This window comes from Tupaia chinensis, unplaced genomic scaffold (assembly GCF_000334495.1).
Source record: "Tupaia chinensis unplaced genomic scaffold, TupChi_1.0 Scaffold000113_1, whole genome shotgun sequence".
Classification (NCBI taxonomy): Eukaryota; Metazoa; Chordata; class Mammalia; order Scandentia; family Tupaiidae; genus Tupaia; species Tupaia belangeri.
In genome coordinates, this window is record NW_006159577.1 from 1,209,372 (window position 1) to 1,232,390 (window position 23,019).

Below are 23,019 nucleotides of genomic sequence, written 5' to 3' on the forward strand. Positions count from 1 at the left end.
TTTACTGTCAGCCATTAATTGAGGAAGTCCCTTAAAAATGGTTTGCCTGGGCCAGCCTGTGGCCTGGTGGTTAAAGAGACTGGATTCCACATTGGCTGACCTACTGCATGGTTCTAGTCCTGGATGGCTTGAGAAGCACACTGGTCCCATGTGTGTTTGTATGCCCAGATCTCGAGGGGAGGGAGAAATGGAGGAAGACATTTCAGCATGGCCATCCCCCAATTGCAAGGGAGAAGACACTCTCTCTCTCTCTCTGGTAAGTGCAGGCACCCCAGACAAAATTTAAAAAAATGAATAAACATGGAATTGCCTATGTTTGAGTGTTGGTTGAAATGCTTGTACTTACTGACTTGGAGCACAGCCAGCCTTGCTACGTTCACTTCATGAATAAGATCTTCACAAAAGTGGCTGGTGTTACTTCCCACTCTAAATGACCTTCATAAATAGTCCCATGGGTCCCCGTTGGTAGATTATTATAAAACCTTTCCTCCATTCTCTTCCATTTTAGTTTGGGCATGTTAGCTCACAGCCCTTTTCTGGATGGGGGTCTGTTTCCCTAACAAAATGAGGGTTTTCTAATGCAGACTCTTACAAAAGTAGTAAGTCCCAGTGCTCCCCATTTCTTGACTGATAACAAGACAGCCTGTATTGAGCTCCTTGTAGATGGCAAGCAGTTTGCCCTCAGTATTTCACATAATCCTTAAAACAGGTCCATATGGGTGATACTCTCCTTGTTGATGAGGCAAGTAAGTTCAGAGGAGCCGGCTAAGCCTTCCTCAAAACCATACGCCAAGGAAGGGTGGGGTCAAGACCTGGCACCTTCACATCTGAGTGGACCCTTGTGATCTTCCTTTTTTATTTTGGAGAGGTTTTTGCTATAGGGTATGTATGCTCAACAGAAAGTGGGAAGTCACCCCCCAGGGGGGATGGCCACGCCGCAATCCCTTCTCCTCCACTCTCCTCTCGGGATCTTGGGCACGCATGCACATGCATGAGTTTAAGCCATTGGGTCCGGGACTGAAACCATGGTCAACTACATGGGAATCCAGGGACATTACACCAGCTGCTGGTCCTGGACACGTGTGGTCTTCCTACACAAGCTTTCAAGAGGAGACTTCTTCTGTATTATTTGTAAATATATGCCTGTGTATTTGCACTTTAAGTAAAAAACAACACAGGAACAAAAGTTCTTTGATAACCATGTATAGAAATACATTTCTTCCTTGTTTTGCAGTGAATAAAATGGGCCTGAATACAGAAGGAGAAAACTGTGGAAATGCAGAAAAACTTGCAGAATATATTTGTTCCAGTAAGTAGAAAAAGATTAACCCCAACAACGCCCATTTATTTATTTATTTATTTATTTTCGTCTGTTGGTCTCACAACCACTATCTAGGGAAAATATTTCCTTGGTCATTCCCAGTGGTGGTGTTAAGGAGCCGCATGTACACTGCTTTGGAACTATAATGTATGTGTGTTTGTGTATGTCTATACGTGTTTGAGATTTACTCATCTGCTATTCTGTATACTAAAGGACTTGAGACAACTAAAACATAACACAAAATAAAATGTTGGAAAGATAAAAAATAGAGAGACCCTCTTAGGTGATTCTAAAGAAAGCAGAGTCTGTAGGTGCTGCTGGGTACTCCTCCCCGTCTGAATTTTGTCTTTCCCCTCCCCCTCAGGAGTTGTTCCCTTTCCCAGAATTCCCTCCCCCAGAACTTGTTCCTAGGCAAAAGAACTGACAGACCCGATAAACTCATCATTGAGTAGCATATGAGACTGAAAATGATACTGGTTCTAGGTATATTTGCATTTAAATGAGGATTAAGCCTTTTTGAAAAGAATTAATTATTTTATTTTATTTGTTATTCTTTTAAATTCGACCAGAGAGAGACAGAGAGAGAAAGGGAGAATGAGAAAGCAAGACTCCAGGTCTGGGACTCAAACCATGGTTGGCCATGTGGGAGTCCAGCACCTTAACCACCATGCCATCTGCCAGCCACCAAGGAGCAAAGATTTTTGGAACAAGAGGAATGGAAAGGCTGAAAGTATACCTGTACGGCAGACCTCCCTCTAGGTGGTAACGCCTGTCCTCTCTATTCCCTACATGTCTAATCAAACTGTAGACACAGACTCTTGAAGCCTCGTTGTTTGAACCCTCTCTGACATAGATATAAGGTTATATGCCAACATGAAAGAATGAAGTAGACTTGTCTTGTCTTGTATTACTGAAACAGAAATCGAGATCAGGGGCTGGCAAACTTCATTAGTTAAGTACCAGATTTTTTTTAAAGAATTATGTTCATTTATTAATTAATTAATTTAGTATTTTTTCACATGAGTTTTGCCAGAGAAAGACAGAGGAAGAGAGAGAGAGAGAGACAGAGCAAGCCGTCAGGTCCAGGACTCGAACCACTGTCGGCCATTGGGAATTCTAGTGCCTTAACCACCATGCCACCTGCTGGCCCAGTACCAGATATTTTTAGGCTCTGCATATCAGTTGGTCTCTGGTCTCACAATGGGCGTGGCTCTGATCTACACTGATTTGCTGACCCCTGAGCTGGAAGGCAGGGGCCAATGGGATGGTGGCAGCTGAGGTTTCCTCTAAGGTTGTCTGGAGAGAGGTTTGTCTCCTTTGTTCTTTGGGTAGTCATGAGAATAGGTAGGGACAAAGGACACCTTAAATAAGTCTTTTTATGGCTGCTGTAACAATGTTGGATGGTTTTGTTTTTAGGCAAAACAAAATGAGTGTGTTAGAAAGTATCCCTTCTCATGGGGTGTTTGCTTTTCTTGTTTTGGAAACATGCACACTAGAGTTTTATGAGGTCTTTATTTCATAAGTCCCTTACTGTTGCCTGAAGGTTTTCTAGCTTGTGTTTTTCTGTGTACCTCTGGGAGCCTGCCCTGGAAAAAAGTCCTAGGTCTTCCGCTACCTGTGAAATGAAGATCTCTGGAGCTCAGTTGACCCTGCATGGAGCAGTCTGTAGGGATGGGGTCACTAGGCAGTCAGGGAACCTCAGAAGTTATGCTGAGAAAGTCTATCAAAGGAGCACACCCAGGGCCTCCGTATCACAGAGGGAGTGTTTGAGAGGAACCTATAGGAAGGACAGGACCTCAGACAATAGCCATGGCCAAGCTGTCCCAGTCAGAGAGAGCCACTGGGCAGAGAAGGGAGGGGAGAGGGTCTAGCCAGCTGGAGAGGAGGCAGGTGGGAGCAGTGGATGGCAAGCTAACAACCATAGGTTGGCCCCTGAGAGTTGTGCTGTTTGCCTGACTATCGGGGCCCTGGGGTGCTGCTGCCTTTCCTAAGAGCCTGTGTGTCCAGACACAGCCTGGAGGGACTACTCCAGACTATTTCCGATTATTCCAATACACAGGAAGCCTAGTGCTGTGGTCCCCCTCTCTGTGGCATCAGCCCATACCATCACCGACTTTGGCCAGGATTGGGTCCACAAGGGAGTCACTGGAGTAGGACCCAGTTCCATTGTTCCTGGGACTTTGTGGGAATGTCACAGACACATATCCCTTAAGTAAAAAGAATGTGGGGTTTTTTTGTTGTTTTTTCGGTTTTTTTTGTTTGTTTTTTTTTTTTAACTTACAGGGACATCACCTGAAAAGAGAGAAGGCTGGGGACCAGCAGGTGGTGTGGTGATTAAGGCGCTGGACACTCCCACATGGCCAACCAGGGTTCAAGTCCTGAATCTGGTGGCTTGCTTTCTCACTTCTTCTCTCTCACTCTCAACCTCTGTCTCTCTCTGGTCAAATTAAAAAATAAATGAATGAATAAATAAAAATAAAATAACTATTTAAAAAATTTATAAAAAAAACAAAAAAAGAGAAGGCCTGGGATGCTGTGGTGGGCCCTGCTGTGAAAGGGAGCTGCCTTCCACATAGCTCGCCCTGGTCCCGGGTTCTCTGGCCCTGGAGATTGGGAGACAGCAGAATTCCAGTGGGAACGCTTCTTTGTTGAGTATAGTGAGGAGGTGAGGAGGCCCAGCATACACTGGCATTGTGCGCATGTTGTCTCTGATCATCCACTACGTTGTCGTGTATCCCTGACACGATGACATGGGGATTATTATTACTCACTCACTGATGAAGGGAGGGACTAACTTTTCCAAAGAACAGAACTAACAGGGACTAAGCTGGGTCTCACGCTGGCTAACTCCAAGGCTAACTCTGAAGCCCATCCATATTCCTTGTTCTGCGTACTTGTAAAAAGTTACTTAGCCCAGAATGTGCTCAGCTCTTTTCTGTTAGGTGAAGAAGTCAAAGGAATCTTTTATAGTGAAGAAAGCGGGTTCTGAAAGCTCATTCCACTTGCGTAGGTTTGGAGACTTCCTTGGTGTTGATGAATCACTCCAGTGGTGTCTTGTGTTGACCTGGGGTTTAACCGTGTCCTCAGTGACAGTTGTGAAGGCTCTTGAGGGCAGCCACTCCTGACACTATACGGATGTCTTGGCCTGCACTGCCGAGAGGTTATGCAATTTCAGATCCGCTGTCTCTAACTGGGCTATACTTAAAGAACAGTCACCATTGCTCCGTTTTCTTTTCTCTGTCTTTTTTTTTTTTGGAGAGATTTTTGCTATAGGGCATGTGTGCTCGCCAGACAGAGAAAGACATAGAAACAGAAAGCGAGAAATCACCCCCCAGGGAGTATAGTCACGCCACAATCCCTTCTCCTCCTTTCTCCTCTCGGGATCTTGGACACACACGTGCACGTGCCCGGCGTGAGTTTTAAGCCACCGGGTCTGGGACACGAACCGCGGTCAACTACGTGGGAGTCCAGCGACATAGCCATTACGCTAACTGCTGGTTCCCCTCTGTCTTTTTTTTTGAATTGCCAAAGGGTGTGTGTACTCACCAAAGAGAGAATCCCCCCTCCCCATGGGTGTGATATACCACAGTCCTTTCCAGTCTATTTTCCCATCTAGTCAGGATTTGGGGCATGCATAAACAAGCGCCTAGTCTTTTAAGCCCAGGGCCAGGATCTGGGCTGCATTCAGCCATGTGGGTTCTGGCTCCCAATGCACACCTCTTAACCCCTGCACTAGTCTGCCACTACTAGATTTTCTGTAAAAAACTAGTATAAGCCAGAACTATGAGCCATTTTCAAATTAAAAACATACCATTCAGGAGACTATCATTTGTGCTCGAAGCATTCATATCTGCTGCTCACAAATGCTGGTGGCCCCATTTCCTCCCTAGCCACCTGTGCTATAGGAAGTGAGGACCCATCTGAGGACAGGCAGGCTCAGCCTGGCTCCTCAGGAGAATTTTCTTGTTACCACGTTGTGGAGAAGTGCCTTAGAGCACTAAATGAGGTGGAATAGCTGAGTAGCTCCTTAAATGAAGGGCCTGCACAACGGCCCTGTTACTTCCTGTGGAAGGTTCCACACTGGATTGCAAAGGGCTATTTAAGATCAGCTTGGACATGGCAGTTACTGTTTTGTGTGGCCAGGTTTCTGAAGAGACTGCCGAGAAGCCAAGGGCAGAGGTTCCAGGCATCCAGGTGTGGGCAAGCGTTTGGGTTCCTTATCAGTGTTCCCAGCCCTATGGAATTGTTTCTGAGGTCAAGCTGCCCACAGTGTGAAGGGGGCCACCCTAGAGGCTCCAGGTGTAAGACGCAGCTAGATCCAGAAAAATCGAACTCTAGGCTTTTTGTTTCCAGTGTAGTTTCTGGAGAGTAATGGTCATGGTGTTAAATGGTATCAAAGTACTTCCTTTTTAAAATTTTTTAAATTTAAAGCATTATTTTTATTATTTTAACTTGACCAGAGACAGACAGAGTGGAGGGTGGGGGAATGAGAGAGAAGCCACCAGGTCTGGGACTCAAACCATGGTCAGCCATGTGGGAGTCTAGAACCCTTAACCACCACCTTAACCACCACACCACCTGCCAGCCCCTCAAAGTACTTCTTTTAAAAGTGTAGAAATGGGGGACCAGTAGGTAACATGATGGGTTAAGTGCTGGACTCCCACATGGCTGACCACAGTTTAAGTCTCAGACCTAGTGGTTTGCTTTCTCACTTTCCCTCTGTGTCTCTGGTGAGCATACATGCCCTATAGCAAATTAATAACAATAATAATAATAATAATAATAATAATAATAATAATAAATTAAATTAATAATTCTTCTTTTTAAATGTATAAATGAGTGTAAATAGGGCCAGCCAGTGGTGTGGTAGTAAAGGCAGCTAGATCCCACATGGCCAACTGTGCAATTCAAGTCCTGGACCCGGCAGCTTGAAAAACACACTGGGGTTCATGTGAGTGCATGCCCCAAATCCTAAGAGAATGGAGGAGAAGGGACTGTGGCAGGGCTATCTCCCCCAGGTGGTGATTTCTTCCTCTCCTTCTCTCTCTCTTCCTCTCTGTCTCTCTCTCTTCCTCTCTGTCTCTCTCAAGTGAGCTCATGCGCCCTATAGCAAAACTTTTATAAAATAGGGGGAAATGAGTATAGATGGTAGATCTTGACATTCCTCCTGGGATTAAGGGCCAGGGTTTTACACAGAATTATTAATTATTGACTCTCTGAGCAGGACAAGTAGCTCCTTAGTGGAATAGGTGGCTCTTGCCTGTTGGGAGGGCAGAGACTGAGCAGTCGATGCATTCCTTCTGGAAGGAGACAAAGAATCCAACTGAGTCCTTGCTCCTTAGAAGGCCCAGAGCCTTCAGGCTGGCATTCTTTGCTCTATAAGCATAAGGCGGAAGGGATCAGTGTCACTTCTGAGCTATCATTTTGGTGTTTAACAGACTCAAGGCTTGGTAGGGTAGATATTAACATATTCTGCCCTTGGAGGATATTGGTCTGCATTTTTTGCAAAGCCTTCATTACTTCCTCCAGTTTATTACCAGCGTGTCTGTAGGTCCTAATAAATCTTCTATCTGCAATTAGAATATCCAAATAAAAATTCATATTGGCTGCTAATAAGAACCTTCACCTTGGCTTTGCTAAGGCGTTAATGATTTTCACCCCCAGTACACTTTGAAGCCCGATTTTAAAAGCTAAAAGTCTATTTATAATGCTTGTAGTAAACAGCCCAATTCATAGTTATTGGTTATTTATTTCACTTAACAAACACTTATTTACTATGTGATAGGCACTGTATGTAAGCCCTTAAAGCCATTAACTCACTTAATCTGATAACTCACTGTTGTGATCCATAATTCTCCTCTCCCGGGATATTTCTTCTAGTGGAAAAGTAATTACAAGTTAAATGGTAAAAAATAGAAGGCAATTATGACTTTTAAGAAGCGATAGGAAGAGAGTCAAAGGCAGATTATACTGCAGTATATTTGAAATAGCCTTCTTGGCTTGGAAAGTTCCTGAAGCCTGGCAGAGTTTTCTAGGCTCTTCTCCCATTCTCCCAGTCAACCGTGTTATTCTAATTATCTGCAGTTACGTGCCAACTTGATTCTCATGGCAGTACCTGAGAGGGTGAAATCACTGTAGATCCAAAAAGTTGTTAGTTTTAGATATGCCACGTCTTCCTATAAGATGACATTTAAAAAAAAAAAAAATCAGCCTTGTTATCTTAATAGCCTACAGTGACTATTTCTCAAACCCACTCTTAAGCTGCGTGATTTCTGCTAGGATTTTCAATAGTTACTACTCATCAGCCTTGAAAGCCCAGAGACCCAGGTCTCCTCCTCCTTAAAGGAATGGAGAGCAGACCCTTTGAGAGCCAGGAGGCACTGTTTTTGTGTGGGCTTTAATTATTGCATTGACCTGCTTGGCTTAAAGACAAGTCCACGGGCATTAAGCTCATTCATCCCCAAAAGGAATGCATTGTTTTTTTATTTTTTTTTATTTTTGTAAGTTGTATTTATTTTATTCGTGATAGATGGTGTGTGTACATGTACAAGAGAGAGAACTGCCCTTGACAGGGTGATCTTCCCAAAGCCCTCCAGCCTGCCAGGGTCCTGGATACATGTGCATGCACTGGCATGTTTTCAAGATAACCCAGTGATCCAAATCCTCAGCTAGCCATGTGGCTTCCAGCATTGCAGTTCAGCTTTGTCGCCAGGCTGAGCTGTCTTTTTGAAGGGGTTTAGCTCCTAGGCAATAGAGTTGCCGTAGATCTCCCTTCAGCAGCAAAGGATTTTACCAAGACATTTTCTTTTCTTTTCTTTTCTTCCTATTTTTTTCTTTTCTTTTTTCTTTTTGTTCTTTTTTTTTTTTTTTTTTTTTTTTTTTTTTTTTTTTTTTTTTTTTTTTTTTTTTTTTTTTTTTTTTTTTTTTTTTGAGAGAGAGATTTTTGCTATAAGTCATGTAAGCTCACCAGAGAGACAGAAAGTGAGAAATCACCCCCTGGGTGGATGGCCATGCTGCAACCCCTTCTCCTCCATCCTCCTGTTAGAATTTTGGGTATACAATTGCATGTGCCGGTGCATTTCAAGTTGCCATGGGGTCCAGGACTCCAACCGTGGTCAAGTATGTGGAAGTCCAGCAACCCAACCACTATGCCACTGCTGGTCCCATGACGAGGACATTTTCAAGTTTCCTCCTTAAGCTGATGGGGCAGTGTCTTTCTAGTGAGGTCAGCTGAGCTGATTGGACATTTGTGGTCAAGCTCTCTGCTCAGCACAGGTGGTAGAGTGATAAAGAGCTAAGCGTCTGCCCTGGGGGAGCCCTGCACCCCTTCAGCCCAGCCTTGTGAGTGCTCTGCTGGGATGCATAGCCTAAGCTTCCCATCCTCCTACGAGGCAGAGAATAAGGCTGAGCAGCTCAGTACCCTGCTAGTACATCTCAGAAGAGATGCTGCATTGTCGAGTCTTCAAAAGCCCCTTGCACACCTTTGGGGCTGGGCTTGCTGGGAAGTAGAACCCCTAGTTTTCCTGCTGGATTCCCACAGTTCTAGGAAGGGCTTTGTCCCCGGGCATCCTGTACTCCCTCCTCAGCCACAGGAGAACACCTGGGCTCAGGTTAAGAAGAAGCATCTGATCTGGTGTTTGAAAATGTCTGTAGCGTGGCATCTATAGTGCACCAAACATTTCCTCACACTGGAAAAGAGAAATCAGGCATCGATTATCTATACATAACAGTTTCTCAATTCATTGTGTTCTTTCATGTTGCTACTGATATTTACAGAGCAATTTAAAGCAAGCAGTCCCAGTGTGCAGCTATTATATAAACTTGAAATAAAGTAGACTGCAGTTATTCCCCTTGTGTAGTTACTGCTTCCTGGAGATGGTGCTGGATGGCAAGACCTTGTTTTTGCTCCTTTCTCTGATTGTAGTCACCAGATGAGATGTATTCAGGGAGATCTTAAAGATGTAGAAAATTACATAATGTTTGTGCGTGACCAACACCTATTCAGATTTCTTATGTCGATGGACAGATGTGGGAGAAAATGGCTTTGTTTTCATACTTGGGGAAGATTCTGCAATCTGACAGCCCATTAGTTATGTTGAATGGTATTGTTGCAAATTGAGTTTAAGTTGCACTATTCTATGAAGAACGTAGGCATGAAAATGCTCTTCCCAGAGTGGAGATACTGAGGGGATGGGGGCAGAGGTGAGAGGTTCGCCCAGGGCCTCCTCCAGAGGAAGATGTTTGCTCCAACTTTACCTTTCTGTCTTACTTACAGCACAAGGTTAAATAGTGACTGCAGGCCAGGGAGCCACTTCAGGATCCAGTAGAGTTAAAAGAACCGTCGTACACAATGGAAATAAAGTGACAGCAGCTCCCTGTTCATGTGGATGTTATTTGTTAAGCACCTTCACCCACATTACCTTTTTTTAAATTTTTTTGAGAGAGAGATGTTTGTTATAGGGTGTATGTGTTCACCAGAGAAACAGAGAACAAATCACTCCCCGGGGGGGACGACCACGCCACAGTTCCTTCTCCTTAATTCTCCTCTCTGGATATTGGACACACGCAGACACACACACACACACACACACACACACACACGTCTCACGTGAGGGCAGTGTCTTTCTAGTGAGGTCAGCTGAGCTGATTGGACATTTGTGGTCAAGCTCTCTGCTCAGCACAGGTGGTAGAGTGATAAAGAGCTAAGCATCTGCCCTGGGGGAGCCCTGCACTCCTTCAGCCCAGCCTTGTGAGTGCTCTGCTGGGATGCATAGCCTAAGCTTCCCATCCTCCTACGAGGCAGAGAATAAGGCTGAGCAGCTCAGTACCCTGCTAGTACATCTCAGAAGAGATGCTGCATTGTCGAGTCTTCAAAAGCCCCTTGCACACCTTTGGGGCTGGGCTTGCTGGGAAGTAGAACCCCTAGTTTTCCTGCTGGATTCCCACAGTTCTAGGAAGGGCTTTGTCCCCGGGCATCCTGTACTCCCTCCTCAGCCACAGGAGAACACCTGGGCTCAGGTTAAGAAGAAGCATCTGATCTGGTGTTTGAAAATGTCTGTAGCGTGGCATCTATAGTGCACCAAACATTTCCTCACACTGGAAAAGAGAAATCAGGCATCGATTATCTATACATAACAGTTTCTCAATTCATTGTGTTCTTTCATGTTGCTACTGATATTTACAGAGCAATTTAAAGCAAGCAGTCCCAGTGTGCAGCTATTATATAAACTTGAAATAAAGTAGACTGCAGTTATTCCCCTTGTGTAGTTACTGCTTCCTGGAGATGGTGCTGGATGGCAAGACCTTGTTTTTGCTCCTTTCTCTGATTGTAGTCACCAGATGAGATGTATTCAGGGAGATCTTAAAGATGTAGAAAATTACATAATGTTTGTGCGTGACCAACACCTATTCAGATTTCTTATGTCGATGGACAGATGTGGGAGAAAATGGCTTTGTTTTCATACTTGGGGAAGATTCTGCAATCTGACAGCCCATTAGTTATGTTGAATGGTATTGTTGCAAATTGAGTTTAAGTTGCACTATTCTATGAAGAACGTAGGCATGAAAATGCTCTTCCCAGAGTGGAGATACTGAGGGGATGGGGGCAGAGGTGAGAGGTTCGCCCAGGGCCTCCTCCAGAGGAAGATGTTTGCTCCAACTTTACCTTTCTGTCTTACTTACAGCACAAGGTTAAATAGTGACTGCAGGCCAGGGAGCCACTTCAGGATCCAGTAGAGTTAAAAGAACCGTCGTACACAATGGAAATAAAGTGACAGCAGCTCCCTGTTCATGTGGATGTTATTTGTTAAGCACCTTCACCCACATTACCTTTTTTTAAATTTTTTTGAGAGAGAGATGTTTGTTATAGGGTGTATGTGTTCACCAGAGAAACAGAGAACAAATCACTCCCCGGGGGGGACGACCACGCCACAGTTCCTTCTCCTTAATTCTCCTCTCTGGATATTGGACACACGCAGACACACACACACACACACACACACACACACACGCCTGACGTGAGCTCCAAGCCACTGGTCGGGGATTGGAACCGTAGTTGGCCACATGGGAGTTCAACACCTTAACCACTACACCACCTACTGGCCCCCACAATACCTTTTTTAGCCATCAAGGTCAGCAAGGTGAAATTGCTCTTTCCATCTGTGGATGCCTTGCCCTTGTGCCGAAGCATTGCCCCCTGAGTTTCTGCAAAATTCTTATGAAGTCTGGTTGCTTATTCACAGGGGAGTCATCAGCATTGCCTCTTCTGTTTCCCTGTGGAACCCTCAAAAGAGAAGTCCTACCGAAAATGCTCAAGGAGAAAGGTAACTAGAATGCACCGATGGCCTCACTCACCTCTTTGGGGTCTACCGAGAGCCCCTGTGGTGACAGAAGTGGGTAGCCCCACAGAGCCCACACAGGGAGAGCAGGCCAGGGGTGGATACACCAGACCGAGGGCAGCTGGACGCCCCTCATGTTAAGCGTGAGCAAGCAGTCGCTGCTTTCCTTGCTTCAGGTCTCTGACTCACGGCCTCTCCCAAGGCTGCCCTTGCACTTTGCTTCCTGGGGTTGTGAATCCTGTCTTCTAGGGATTCATGGAGCAGCTAGCGATGGTCTGCGTGGACAATCCCCCACAGACATGGGAACCAAAAGCATCTGTGGGTGTGAATGAAGGCTGCGTGTGGGTTCTGGGCCTTTTTCCATCGCTATCTCAGCTTGTTCCACTAGAGAAGCTGTTCTGCGGTATTCAGCAGGCTGCAGAGGGCTGGCAAGGGAGTCTAGCCTCTCCGTCTCCAAGCAGTGTGCTCCAAGAGAGCCGTGCCTTGGGAAGTCTCCACCACCATTGTGTGGCTGCTGAGGTTCTTTGTGTTCCCAATGCAATAAAGACTCTTTCCTGGTTTTGATTGTGCCCAGGGATTACCATGGAAAGCATAACTATCTATCAGACAATTCCACACCCAGGAATCCAAGAGAACCTGAACAGCTATTATTCCCAGCAGGTATGTGGTACTTCCAGGGAGAGCTGGCAGGGTGGGCGCTGGGTGGTGGAAGCACAGGGTGAGGGCCAGGAGCTCACAGAGGTGGGCCCTACACCTTCGTCCACCATCCCCAGCATGTGCTTCAACATGTGGCTCCATCCTTATATTTGTGAAATGAGAATCTACCTATCTAGTAAGGCTTTCAAAGGATGAATGGAAATAATTTTTGTTTGTTCATTTTTTAGTTTTTGATATAGGGCACATGCGCTCACCAGAGAAAGAGAGAGAGAGAGATCACTCCCAAGGGGGCCTGACCACACCACAATTCCTTCTCCTGCACTTTCCTCTCAGGATTTTGGACACGTACATACACATGCCTGGCATGTTTTTCAATCTGGTGGGTCTGGGACTTGAACTACATTGTTGGCCATGTGGATTTCAGCCACCTTAACCTCCACACCACCTGCTTTACCTGAGGAAATAATATATACAAAGCTCTTTGTATAGCACCCAAGACATATACAACCTTGGTAAACATGGTCTCGGTATTATCATAGTTCTTCACTGTGTGGGGCTCTATGGGACAGAGGCTGGTTTCATAGTAGGAAGAGCCTACAGTGCCCACTGAGGAATCTGTATTGAATTTGGGAGCCATGGGAGTGGTGGTGTTAGAGGCCTCAGGCAAAAGAATACATAGCTATTGTTTGAGTTGATTGTCTTCAACATGTATTCAGTAAGATGCCTTTCCTTCCTCTCCCAAGACAGGCTTCTGGACGTCCTGCCTGATACTGGGAGGGCCTTGAGGATAAACCAAATGCAGAAAGGCCATGCAGGCCAGTCTGTCTGCCGTGAGCTCTCCTCCCAGAGGGACGGAGAGTTGACAGGGGCCAGCAGGACTGCTGCCTTACTTGGTCAGTGCCATTTGACCACAGGCACTAGAGGCATTGCCAGTCTGCCAGGCACATGGGCTCCACCATGCCCATGTCCTCTGACCAGGTATACGAAGACCTAGGTGCCAGAAGAGTGAGCAAAGAACATGCCAGCCTGTCTGATGGCAGTCTGCACTTGTTAAACAGTCCTTACCTGAATTCTGCCTGCATGGAACAGAAAATGTCAACCCGAACCAGGAGCCGCCCTGTTGTAAAGCTCCAGGGCTGCTTGAGGCTTGAGGAGTTAGTGCTGATGGAGCCAAGGCACCTTCCTTCTCCTCAGTCTCTAGGCAAGGGATTGATCTCCTATTCTCTTCCCTCCAGGGCATTCCAGCCAGTATCACCTTTTTCAGTCCCTCTGGCCTCACATACAGCCTCAAGCATATTCAAGAGTTATCTGGTGAAAGCATTGACCAAATTAAGGTAAAACAGTCAATAGTTCTGGGTCTTCTTCAGATTCCGTTTTTGGTTTTCTCATCTTTCTACTTATCCTTGGGTTTCCTTGTCAAGTCAAAGCACTCTAGACCCAGCAGGTGCACCCTGACAGCAGTTCTGGAAAGGCAGCGGCACCACTTCCTGGCTGGTGCGCTTACATAAGTAGCTGACCCTCTCTGAACCCGTTTCCTCATTTGTAATATGGAGATAATTACGCCCCTGTGGCCTTTTTAGACACGTAAATGGTCTTCCCTGCATAGTCGGGAGAGAATTTGAGTCCTGAGCTCAGGGCTTGGTACAGATGTCCACATCCTTTCCTTTTTTCCCCATCTAAACATTTTTAAATTGCGATCTGTTCTAAAAGCATTCCTCTTCTTGGCTTTTAATTTAAAGTATTGCCCTTCATTCTTTTTAGTGACTATATTTATTATGAGTCACAACTCCTGTGATGCTTGTAATGGAAATGCCCGTGAGCTGGCACAGGGGGATACAAGGGAGTGGTCAGGGGAGTGGCCCAGAGCCCAAGACTTGAACCCTGACCTTCTGACTCCAGGCCTGGAATTGACTGCTCTGCTTTCCTAAGGGATCCACTCACTGCCCTTGCCATGCTCGACTCCACCTGATTCCACCCAGGGCCCCTGAAACCCAAAGCAGTGCTATCTGCAGCTGGTGCCTCTGAAGAAGGCTGCATAGATCCCAGGCCTCATGTCCCTGCCTCTCCCCTGAGCTGTGGGATAGCGTGCCTTCACTCAGGGTGGCAGAGAGGCTGTAATGAAACCGTGGGTGAAAATGTGTTTTGTAGTCTATGCACCCAGGTTCAAACTGGGTCACGTTATCATTTATGTGAACAGGTCACATGAGGAGTGATGTCCTAACAGAAAGACTGGCTGACAGCTGCCACATCCAGCTGCCCGCTTCCCTGGCCCTGATGTTAAGGCTCTGTCCTCTCTTCCTCTGTTACAGTTCATAGCCATCGGCCCCACCACAGCTCGTGCCCTAGCCTCCCAGGGCCTGCCCGTCAGCTGTACTGCAGAGAGCCCCACGCCACAAGCCCTGGCCACTGGCCTCAGGAAGGTGCTGCAGACCCAGGGCTGCTGCTGAGTCAGCTCCCCCAGTGCCCTTGGCCTCATGCAGCCCTCCAGGGCACATCATCTCCCCTATGGGGCCTACAGCATGGAGCCAAGCACCAGTCAAGGTCTCTCAGGAAACCACCAGCATCAGACTCCTACCTCAAGCCTGAGTGGACCCACCTAGAGATGAGGAATCAAGACTTGGGGCTGGAATTGGACACACATGCACATGACTGCCCTCCTTGGAGACCAACTTGGACTCTATCTAAGCCTGTGTGCACACAAGCTCCCAGGCCCTTGGGAAAGCTTCCTGTGCCTAGCAGGAAGGAAATAAAATAAACCACACTGACTGCTCGGACTTACTGAGTATGCATTGTTTGTGTGTAGCGTTTTCAGTGCACAGCTGTGTTCAGGGAGGTAGCAAATGTTCCCATCTCTGATAATCAATATAGTAATGAGAAATTTGCTGTGTTGGGCTGGCAGGTGGCGTGGTGGTTAAGAGTATTGGACCCCCACATGGTGGACGCAGTTTGAGTCCCAGACCTGGCGGCTTGCTTTCTCACTTTCCCTCTCTCTTTCTCACTCTGTCTCTCTCTGGTCAAATTAAAATAAATAAATAAAGTTAAATAAAATAATTCTTAAAAAATTTGCTGTGTATGAAGAAGGTTTACTATGTTTTTAAGAGAGATTTTTGCTGTAGGGCCCAGAGAGACAGAGATAGAAAGTGAGAAATCAACCCCCACAGGGGTGACCATACCATAATCCCTTCTCCTCCACTTTCCTCCCAGGATTTTGGGCACACATGCATACACACCTGGTGTGAATTTTGAGCTGCCAGATCTGGGACGCAAACTGTGGTCAACTACATGGGAGTCTAGCAATGTAATCATTACATCATCTGGTCTCTTTAAAAAGAACTTTGGCCCAGTCTTGGTGACACAAGCAGTATCTGTGTGATACTGGAGCTAGGTAGGGAAGGTCCCAGGTTCATACCAAAATCTACCTGTACACACCAGGCATGCCCACAGGTGCACTTAGGATTCTAACTGACCGCAGGGCTCAGGTGAGGATCACAACCTGAAGAACCTGTGAAGGGTGCCTGTCTATCTCAGGAAATGAATGAAGCTAAAAAAAATGCACCAAAAAAAAAAAGAATCTTGAAGTTCTTGCTTGTGAGCTGTGGATAATTGTAATTTAAATATAGAGACTTTTTTCCTTCAAAAATGTAACTACAGCATTGGTCAGTCAGAAATCTTGTGTTTTGGTCCGATTTTCTCAATTAGATTCTGGGATATAATATTCAACTCTAGACTTGTCCTCATTTTCTTAGTTTTTGAACTCTTATTTCTGTGTGACTGTATTTAATTTTCCTGGTACAGCACTCCTGAAGAACTTCTTGGAGATCTGGTCTGGTGTTGTAAATTCTTTCAGGTTTTGTTTATCTGAAAATATTCTTGTCTTTTCTTCCCATATGAAGGATAATCTTGCTGGGTCTAGTATTCTTGGTGAAATTGTTTTTCACTCAACACTTTGAATATATTTTCCCATTCTTTCCTTACTCATGTTTTTTCCAATGAGAGGTCCGCTGTTAGCCTGATGAGATATCCTTTGTAGATAATTTGTCATTTCTCTCTTTACCAGTTTGAGTACCTTGTCTCTGTCTGTGGTTTTGCTCAATCTGGCTAAAATGTATCCTGGAGAAGATCTTCTTGGGTTGATTCTATGTGGGGTCCTTTGCATTTCTTGGGAGTGAACCTTTGAATACCTCTCTAGGTTTAGAAAGTTTTCTTCCAGTATTTCATGGAATAGATTGTCAATGTCCTTATGGGTGTGATTCTGTCTTCTACATCTGAGATTTGATTTTCAGTATGATCTAATCTGCTTTTAATACTTTCAAGGGAGGTTTTGACTTCCTGTATTATAGTCTTCATATTTAACAGGTCCATTTGATTCTTTTTTATAGTGTGAATTTCCTTTTAGATCTTGCAAGAATTTCCTCACCTCCTGAAGCTTATCAGCTCCTTTCCCCTGCCTTTCCTCAGTTCATTATATCTCTTCTCTTTGATCTCTGTGAGCTTTGTCACCATGAAAATTCTGAATTCTTTATCTGACATTTCCATGAATTTCATCATACTTTCTGAGGATGAAGAGGAGTTATTATTTTTCCTTGGAGAAGAGGTATTTTCTTGTTTTTCCATATTTCTTGTGACCCTGCAGTGATTTATAGTCATCTTTTTTTTTAAATGAATTGATTTCTAGTCATCTGATGGATGGTGCATTTCTTCTAATTCTTGAACTTCAATCTGAGTGTTCAGAGGCATGCAGGAGGAGATGATCTGCAATTTCTCTTCATTCTGTTCTTACTCTTTGTGCATCAGAATCAGTGGGAATAGAGGAATATTCTGATCCTAATTGTATTCAGATGTTTAGATCTTGTTCACTTGGACCTATCTAGACATTTACTGTGTAGGAGCTGAGAAGCCAGTGAGTAAAGATAAAGAAAAAGAAAAGAATTAGAGAAAAGGAAAGAAGAAAATATAAAAGAAAATAAAAGAAATAAGGGATAATAAAAAACTATATATTTTAATTTTTAAGCAAAAATTGAAAAACGTGTGGCGTGTAAGTGTGAAAGCAATATTTCACAGATGAAGTTCAGGATCCATGTGGAGATGGCCTGGGTTTGTGCCTTTCCTAAACAGAATGGGGAGAGGCACCTATTAACACAATAAAGGGGCTTGAGAGCCCAGAGAATATTTTACCTTAAAAAAATTATTTTTTAATTAAAAGACTAGAGGAGACACAGAGAGACAGAGAAATGGAGAGAAAGAGACAGGTAACACTACCCACTAGAAATAAGTGAAAAAGAAGTAATCTTTTTAAGTCTCTGAAAGCAATATTTCACAGCTGAAGTTCAGGATCCATGTCCTTTTAAACTCTTGACCCAGAATTTGAACTGGACTGAATGAAACCTGGGTTTGTCTTTTTTATTTTTTTAAGAATTATTTAATTTTATTTATTATTATTAGATTGTCAGAAAAGTCACAATGTGTTTTTCTGTTTTTCTATACAAAAATGCATCTTGACTTTTCTGATGACCCAATATTATTTTTTAATCTGACCAGACAGAGACAGAGAGAGAGGGAAAGGGAGAAAGCAAGGTATCAAGGCTGGGCCATGCCACAACAATCCCTTCTCCTTCAGTGACTTGAACCTTGGTTAGCCATGTGAAAGTCCAGCACCTTAACCACCACGCCACCTGCTGGTCCTATGTGTTTGTCTTTTAATGGCATGATGCAGATGATAGAAAAGGTCACTTGTATTACCCACATATGTCTGTCTCCTTGAACGATAAGGCTGGAAGGGACTTCATGGTTAGTCATGTGCCACCACTCTTGTCAAAGGGTATTATGTTCCTTATCTTCATTCCTTGTTAACAACCCTGAGGAGTGGACCTTACTGTTGTTCCCATTTTTATGGTGAAGAAACAGAGGCTCAAGAGGAGATGTGACTTGCTCAGGGCCACACAGCGAATGACAGAACCAGAACACATTTAAAAGAAAATAATGGAGGTCAGCAGGTGGCATGGTGATTAAGGTGTTGGATTCCCCCATGACCAACCATGGTTTGAGTCCCAGACCTGGCGGCTCGAAAAACAACCTGGGTGCATGTGCATGAGTGCCCCAAATCCCAAGAGAACAGAAGAGACAGGATTGTGGTGTGGCCATCTCTCCTGGGGGTGATTTCTCTCTCTCTCTCTCTCTCTCTCTCTCTCTTCTCCAGCAAGCACACATGCCATATAGCAAACAAATTATACTTCTTTCTAATAGGCGGTTAATTCTCAGTCAGCATTATCAAACGGTTTTCCTCCAAACACTATTGTCTTGTGAGATAGTATTTGATGCTCCATGATTAAAAAAATAAATAAAGGTCTTGGTCATACTAGTTTGAGAAGTATTGGATTTTAAACATTTTCTAGAAGCTGTTGACGCCCATTAGAATATCAGACACCCTAATAATGATCGAAATAAAAATATTTGTCCAGTAAGCAAATGCATGTGTCCTATGACAAAATAAACTTAAAAAGGAGAAAAGAGAAAAATGTGAATGTGAGTACGGGGACCTAGACTAATGAATGTATTCATAAGCCACCTTGCATCAAATTTACATTAGTAGAAAAGTGAGGATTCAGTAATAATTGGTTCTCTGAATCTTGATGTACTTGGACAGAAATCCTGCAGCTAAAGTACCATGACGACATCCTGGGGCTTTGCCCAGAATCGTGGAGTACAAAGGCAGATTCTACCCCACGAGCTGCTTTCCTAATTTGAAAGTAAAATCTAGATTGCTACATTTAAAATCCTTCTCATTTTCAAGGAGCCCTTTTCTACAGGAATTATCTTTCCTGTCCTTGAAGAAAAGCCCCAGCCCCAAGCAGCTGGTGTTAAGGACTCTAGCAGCGCCTTCCAGGGCCCCTCTGGCAAGAGAAGCTGAAGGATGGCCCTGAATTCTTAAACGTTAGAAAAATCATTTTTATCTTGTTTAAGTCATGATTACTGTGAGGTTTTTCTGTTACAATCAAAGCCAATTCAAAATTATAAATCAAATATGTACACTGAACATCAAGATAAACTTACTCTGAATTTAAGTAAAATACTCCCTTAAAAAAAAAAAAAAGAGCAGCAGGGTGGGAAAAAAATGCAATTTTTGGACACTCTAGGTTCCTCATACACTTAATATTAAATCTTTTTTTTTAAATCAACAGTGCAATTTTAAACTGTACTTTCATATTATCTGTAGATTTATGACTCTTGTGATTATGTGAAATGTTTGAAAAGTAACTGAAACAACAAAAAGATGAAAAGATTCATGTCTCTAGAAGAATTTTTCTTTCTTTTTTTTTTTTTTTTTTTAGTTTTCGCTATAGTGCTCATGCATTCACCTGAGAGTAAGGGAGTGGAGGGATGGAAACTGTGAAATCACCCCTCCCTCCCGGAGAGCACGCACGCACACGCGCCCGGCGTGAGTTTTAAGCCACCAGGTCCGGGACACGAACCGCGGTCGACTACGTGGGAGTCCAGCGACATAGCCATTACACTAACTGCTGGTTCCCTCTTTTTCTTTTTTTAAAGAATTATTTATTTGTTATTATTATTTGACCAGAGAGAGACAGAGAGAGAGAGAAAAAGGGAAAGTGAGAAAGTAAGCCACCAGGTCCAGGACTCAAACCATGGTTGGCTATGTGGGAGCCCAGCGCCTTAACCACTGTGCCACCTGCCAATCCTGCAGAATTCTTATATTCAAAAAATATTGATAAAATCTACAAAGGCTGCAGAAATGTGTTGACTCTGACAGTTATTCTTTTAGTCATACTGGTTAGTGCGCACTTTACTGCTGGGAAGGTAGGCATAGTCTTCACAGGAGAAATTTCTATCTTTTCTTTAATCTATGAATTAAGGGTGACAAACTTTTCGTTTGTTTGTTTTTGAGAGGTTTTTACTATAGGGCGCATGCGCTGGCCAGAAAGACAGAGAGAGACAGAGAGACAGAAAGCAAGAAATCACCCCCCAGGGGGATGGCCACACCGCAATCCCTTCTCCTCCATTCTCCTCTAGGGATCTTGGGCATGCATACACATGCACCTGGCATGAGTTTAAGCCACCGGGTCTGGGATTCGAAATGTAGTTGACTACATGGGAGTCCAGCGATATAGCCATTATGCCAACTGCTGGTCCCAAGGGTGACAAACTTTTTAACATGTCATTTGATCCTCACCAAACACTATCAGATGGGCCATATTACTTATCTTCATCTTACAGACAAGCAAAATTGTGCTTGGCCACATTAAACACCATGCAGAAGGTTGAGGTGAAGCCAGATTCAAATCTGAGCTGCAAGAGAGTTAGATCAGGGATTGTTCACTTGGGAATGTCAGAATAGACCCCTGACTTAGTGGGGCTGCCAGAACCAAAGGCTGTCAGCTGGGGATCCCTGGGGCTTACAACAGCACGGCCTTCAAGGCTGTCTCTAGCTAAATAGCCTGACATACCTGTCCAGCCTCCCACCCTACCTGTCCCATGGCACTCACACCTCTGAACTTTGGCCATTCCCTTGGTCTGTCTGAAACTCCCCCTCAACTCCTCCACTAACCTCTTTAGGCTGCACTCACTGCCTTCTCCTCAGGGAAGCTTCCCCTGTTTACCCGGCCCCTCCCCAAACTACTGCTATTTCCCTGTGCCTCTTGGCTTGTGTCTCAGTTACAGTATGACTTATTTTATTTCATTATTATTTAAATGTTTTTGTTTTGTTTTTGTTATAAGTGTGTGCACTTGCCAGAGAGAGACAGTGAGACAGTGAGAAAGAAAGTGAGAAATCACCCAACCGGGGGAGAGGGAGATGGCCACGCTCCAATTCTTTCTTCCTTCTCCTGAGATTTTAGTCACGCATATACACAGGCCCAGTGTGATTTTTCAGGCTGCGGGAACTGGGAATTGAACCAGAGTTGGCCGTATGGGAGTCCAGCAGCTTAACCACGATTCCACCTACTGGCTTCTATGATATAACTTTTTTTAACCTATAAATTCACAACATGTGGCTTCTCTTCCCAATTAGACACTTAGCTTGAGTGTAAAGAGCTCCTGTACCTTCCTCAACAGACCTGACACTGCAAACAGCAGGCACTCCTGTAGGTATTTTTTTTTTCTTTTTTTGGAGAGGTGTTTGCTATAGGGCATGTGCGCTCGCCAGACAGACAGAGAGAGACAGAGAGATAGAAAGCAAGAAAAAACTCCTGCCAGAGGGGATGGTCACGCCGCAATCCCCTCTCCTCCATTCTCCTATCAGGATCTTGGGCACGCACGCACACGCGCCCTGTGTGAGTCTAAGCCACGGGGTCCGGGACTCAAACCACGGTCGACTACATGGGAGTCCAGCGACATAGCCATTACACTAACTGCTGGTCCCTCCTGTGGGTATTTTGCTAATGGTGGATTTTGTCCTGCAACTGCTTTGTTTTCCCAAATGTTTACTTTCTGCAGCAGATGAGTGAGGAATAACTAGAGGGATGTGACCTTGATGGGCGTGGCTGTCCTTAAAGGCCCAGACTAGGTGGACCCTCTCTGCAGAACTTACCCCAGCTCAGTTCCTAATTCCACAAGGATGGCTATGACTTGATTGTTTTTTTTTTTTCTTTTTTTGAAGAGGTTTTTGCTATAGGGCGTGTGCGCTCGCCAGACAGACAAAGAGACAGAAAGTGAGAAATCACCCCCCAGGAGGGATGGCCACACCGCAATCCCTTCTCCTCCATTCTCCTCTTGGGATCTTGGGCATGCACACACACACGCCCGGCGTGAGTTTAAGCCACTGGGTCTGGGACTCAAACCGCAGTTGACTACGTGGGAGTCTAGCAACATAGCCATTACGCTAACTGCTGGTCCTGTTATGACTTGATTGTCACAACAATCTTGATTTTTTTTTTTTGGTAGTCTGCTAGAGTGTGTGCGCTCACTGGAGAGAGATGGAGGAGAGAGAGAGATGAGAGAGAGAAACCCCCTCCATGGGGCAGGATTACACTGCAATCCGTCTCCTCTCTTTCTTACTTCTTTTGGGATTTTGGGCACACACACACACTCAGTGTGCTTCCCAAGCTCCCGTGTCTGTGACTTGAACCTTGTGGTTGATCATGTGGGGGTCCAACCACCTTAACCACCATGCCACCGACTGGCAATCTTGATTCTCTCATTGCTTCAGATTAGATTTTATTCCAACAGAAAATCTCACAGTAATAGTGGTTTAAGCAACACAGAAGCTGATAGTTTTTTTTTTTTGTTTTTTTTTTTTTTTCATTCAAGAAGTCCTTAGTCTGTGCCTTTGTTCTTTTTGGGGGTGTCTCTGGGCCCCTGGAGGGCACGAGCTATGTTTAGCTCTAATCCCTAAGTAACTGGCAGAGGACACAGGATGGGACTCACGAGGTTTGAGGGGAATCCATCCAAATCTCACCTTTACTGGCCTGGAGACACTTTCCTCCAGGTAAGCCTCCACACTCAGAGGCAGTACGTCAGGAAGGGTGACTTCATCCGCTGATGAGAACATGCTGCCCATTATTTATTAGCCTGCAGCCTCCAGCTCTTGCTCCTACCTCCTGTGTGCTGTGGCAGTGTTTTTCTCAAACAGAGACAGCAGGAGGCAGTAGCTCAAACCTCTCCTGACAGGTAGAAGTAACTCCTCACAGCAGCCAGCAAGTCAATAGCAGGACAGGAACTCAGGCCTGGGCCTGAGCCATTCCATTCCCT

At 44.8% G+C, this 23,019-nt stretch overlaps 1 protein-coding gene across 3 annotated transcripts in view; it reads left to right on the forward strand.

Annotated features, from left to right (window-relative positions):
* Positions 1–15,109, forward strand: part of UROS (uroporphyrinogen III synthase) — a 37,832-nt gene extending 22,723 nt beyond the window's left edge. For all 3 annotated transcript variants that reach the window (XM_006143899.1, XM_006143898.1, XM_006143900.1), the window contains 5 exons: positions 1,235–1,309; positions 11,563–11,643; positions 12,233–12,318; positions 13,551–13,649; positions 14,625–15,109. In XM_006143899.1, coding sequence (XP_006143961.1) covers positions 1,235–1,309; positions 11,563–11,643; positions 12,233–12,318; positions 13,551–13,649; positions 14,625–14,762 — 479 coding nt within the window. In that variant the 3' untranslated portion in view covers positions 14,763–15,109. The remainder of the gene's footprint in view (positions 1–1,234; positions 1,310–11,562; positions 11,644–12,232; positions 12,319–13,550; positions 13,650–14,624) is intronic.
* Positions 15,110–23,019: the final 7,910 nt, after the last annotated feature.